General features: G+C 45.6%; 1 protein-coding gene across 1 annotated transcript; it reads right to left on the bottom strand.

Moving 5' to 3' along the window:
• Positions 1-1,577: 1,577 nt before the first annotated feature.
• Positions 1,578-3,125, bottom strand: LOC146857872 (endogenous retrovirus group PABLB member 1 Env polyprotein-like). The gene has a single exon (XM_085646852.1). It carries the CDS (start codon positions 3,123-3,125, stop codon positions 1,578-1,580), a length of 1,548 nt encoding a protein of 515 aa, XP_085502978.1.
• Between the last annotated feature and the right edge of the window lie 460 nt (positions 3,126-3,585).

Genomic DNA, 3,585 nt, shown 5'->3' with positions numbered 1-3,585 from the left:
GTGGTCACTGGCTAGTGACCTTGACTCTGTCCCTTCTGCTTGCAGGTACCCTTCCTTCTGGATCCCGGCCTTGGGATCCACCGGACACTCTGCACTGACTGCCTGTCAGCAACTTTCCTTCAGGCATCCATAGAAGTCCACGACGAAACCCGACGCAAGTTCACACCTATGCACCCGCAGCCCGTGGGCTAGGTAACTTGGGTACTTCGGTGCTCACAAGGGTAGTGACTATCCTAGGGTATAGTTTCCGAGTCTCGACTTTCTAGTTGCTCCAGAAGTGTCCTAAAACTGCTTATTTCAGAACTGTACTATTTCTATCGACTATACGCATTAGGCGTGAGTGTTTCCACTCTGCACCTGAATCCCGTGGGCCTCCCACCTCCTAACTGTTGGTAGTGTAGTGTAGCCCCAGCGATTCCCTAGGCCTAGGCCTATTCTATTTCCGTGACAGTGGTCCTTATACCACTTCTTTAGTATATGGTTTGCGTGGCCCCTAGGGCCTAACTGTATTACTTACCTGTGTGACTTAATGTATGCTTGAATAAGACTGTGTTGTACTTACCTCGAATCTCATAAAGAGTGCTGAGGGTTTGACTAGAATAAATACACTTTATTTTATATATATATCTGTTGTGGTGTCCTTTCATTTGGTATTCAAGGGATTATATATGGTAATACATCTGGCTTCACATGCCATTCAGAGTTTAGCCTAAGACTGCTCTTGTCCATGCTACCACTAGGATAGCTGGTGAAGGACTGGGCTATTCTAAGGCCAGCATTTATTTACTGCAGGGATACAGAAGTCACAAGAAGTACACAACGTGTAGGTTCTGGGAGACTGCTTCAAATTGCACAAGTGGATCGCTCTTTTTATACAGTTTTTGGCCATAGAACAACATGGCAAACAAAGGTTGCAATTTAGTTCCCACAGTAAACTTCAAAAGGGTCGCATTCATGTTTCAGAAATTACAGCTATATTGCCGGTTCCCAACTGTAAAAACAGATCATCCCCACGTTAAGCACATTCCATTCTGACTGTAAACACATTAAAAGAAGGGACAGAAACAGATGCACAGGAAGAACAAGAATGCCCAACAGATTAGAAAAGAGTGTAGAGGGTAATAACGGAAACCAGATCGCAGAATCAAAGGCCTCGTGACTAATGCAGGCATGGCTGAAACAATAGACCAGTACGGCAGGATGAGCCCTAAGCGGGGCCATCTGCCTCTGTCGTGTCATTTCCCTCATCATAAAAGACACCCTCAAAGAAACACGTGTCCTCCGTAAAAGCTTGGGAATCCCAGGGTCACAAAGCGGACAAGGTCCGTTCGCTGGCTACTTGAGGGCAAGAGACAAAATGGATGCCGTATCTAAGATGGAACCCGAGGGTTCAGATGGACATACCCAGGAATGAGACGAACCGTACATAGTAGCGTAGCGAAAACGCGTACACCCACTAAACTCGTCATTTGCGGTTCGCTGATACCAGACTCGTCCATATTCAGACATACCCAAAAAGTGTCGTTTCGATTCACACGGAACCTCAGACGCTCCTTTTGCCCTCATGTAGGCAAGCACTAATCGAGATCGGAGTCGATTTCGATATTCATCAGATTGTTCAGCTGTTGCTGGAACATCATTCTATCCATCAATGTCTCCTTGGTAACAGATGGCCGTCTTATACACGCTGTAGCACAAAGACTACATAAGGCAGGACCACACTGCACACAAAGACAACACGTGAATAGAAACGCTACAACAACCCCTACGATCATCAGAATCTTCCAACCCCAAGTGGATATCAGGCCCCAAAACCATCCTAGAAGTGTCCAATTACCCTCGTCCACGTGTATGGACTCGGAAATCTTATGCAACTTCGAGATGGCTTGGTAAACAGTTGGAGCGTTGTCAGGAATGAAAATGCAACAGCTCGAATGGATAACTTTGCACACACCACCTCTATCTGCAAGAACAACGTCGAGAACCATACGGTTCTGCAACGTCATAAGTCTATCCGCCTGAAGTTCTGCTGTTAAATTACCAAGAGCGCTCGCAGTTATGTTAGCAGTCATCTCTACCACACGGGTCAACTGTCTCAGGTTTCTACTATTAACCATGGGCCCCCAAAACGGCAGGAAACCCTTAAAGAAGTCTCCTGCTTCTTGACCAGCAGTATCCTCTTCACTAATAACGCCTCTCACAATTCTAGTCTTGTGATAGTCCAAGGCAACTGAAAAGGTCGGTGGCAAAAGATTCGCGATATAACAGGTACCCGAGAAGTCACGGGGCAACCATGTATATGCTCGTTCATAACATACGAAATAGGTACCCTTGGCAGTCAGAAAAACAGGGGAAGAGAGCATCGGTAGAACATACGTATCAGTGCAAGCACTGTTCCAGAGTTGCGCTCTCGGATTTCGACCAAGACCCTTCAAGCAGAAATTACCGAGGTGGGGTACGATCCATATTGGAGACGAGCTCTTGAGCTGTCTATCACCCACTGACGTACTATACTCGGCTTCACTCAGGTCCTTATAGGCTTGCACCTCTTCATCTGGAATAAGCGATGCGTCAAAAACATCTCTATCTAAATCCGCAATCGCTATCACCAAAGGCTTGTGGTACGGACCAGGACCAAAGTTTGCAGAGCGTGGCTCTCGACTGGGGTAGGAATCTAGTGCACTACGGAACATAGTTTGGAATGCTCGAGCTGACCCTTGGGAGCTATAAGGAAGAACCAGATACGGAATACCCCTATCCATGGTATGTGGCATTAACCCACACACCCAACAGTTGGTAGTGTTCATTACCAACTGATGCTGATGTAGGAGCTGAACAAAGGAGTTATTCATGAATTCCGCACGTCTAACCTGTTCATGTTGGGGCAGAGGATGAAAGGAATGTGGAGAAACAGTGGTGATAGAACTTGGTTTAGGAGAAAGAGTAGGTGAAATAGAAGGCAACAACAACTGTATTCCGAAATACACTCCACCCACCAATAGCAGAGACACAGTCAGAAACAACAGAAATACCTGGAACAAAAAACACTTTGTTCGTACAATTTTATGCAATCTTGATCTTTGCGCCGACATCCTTTCTACTTCCAACAGCTTAGAGAATGTCATCCTCTAAAAACCGTCCGTGACGTACTTGATGCACTTCGTTCTGAGTAGCGATTATCAATTCCCAGGAGTTCCCAGGAGTCGACAAAAAGTAACCGACCTAGTGTCAGAAACCTGCTAAACAGAAAGGAGTACCCGCACGGCCCTACGGTTAACCCGGATGATAGGTTTTCCTAAACACGCAGCTTAATACAAATCTCTTCAGCTGTGAAAAGCATACATAAAAACTCAAAAATTCAGAAAGGGATGTAATTGTTCGTAATGTTCTTGGCAACGGGAAAGGAAAAAATATAAGGAAAATTTTATTAGTCTCTGTTACGTGGACGAAGAAAATATCGATCTCTTCCAGGTCGAGTCTGCTCGTCAAACAATTGTTCAGCTGGTGAAACAGTGTTCAGTCGATTGGATGATGATTCAGACCTCGAATTCTCTTCAACTGACGACTCAACAGATGTGTTTGACT

The sequence above is a fragment of the Triturus cristatus genome, chromosome 3_2, assembly GCF_964204655.1.
Source record: "Triturus cristatus chromosome 3_2, aTriCri1.1, whole genome shotgun sequence".
In the NCBI taxonomy this organism is placed as follows: Eukaryota; Metazoa; Chordata; class Amphibia; order Caudata; family Salamandridae; genus Triturus; species Triturus cristatus.
Note: the sequence above shows the minus strand (reverse complement) of the source record. Positions and strands in the feature narration are given on the sequence as shown.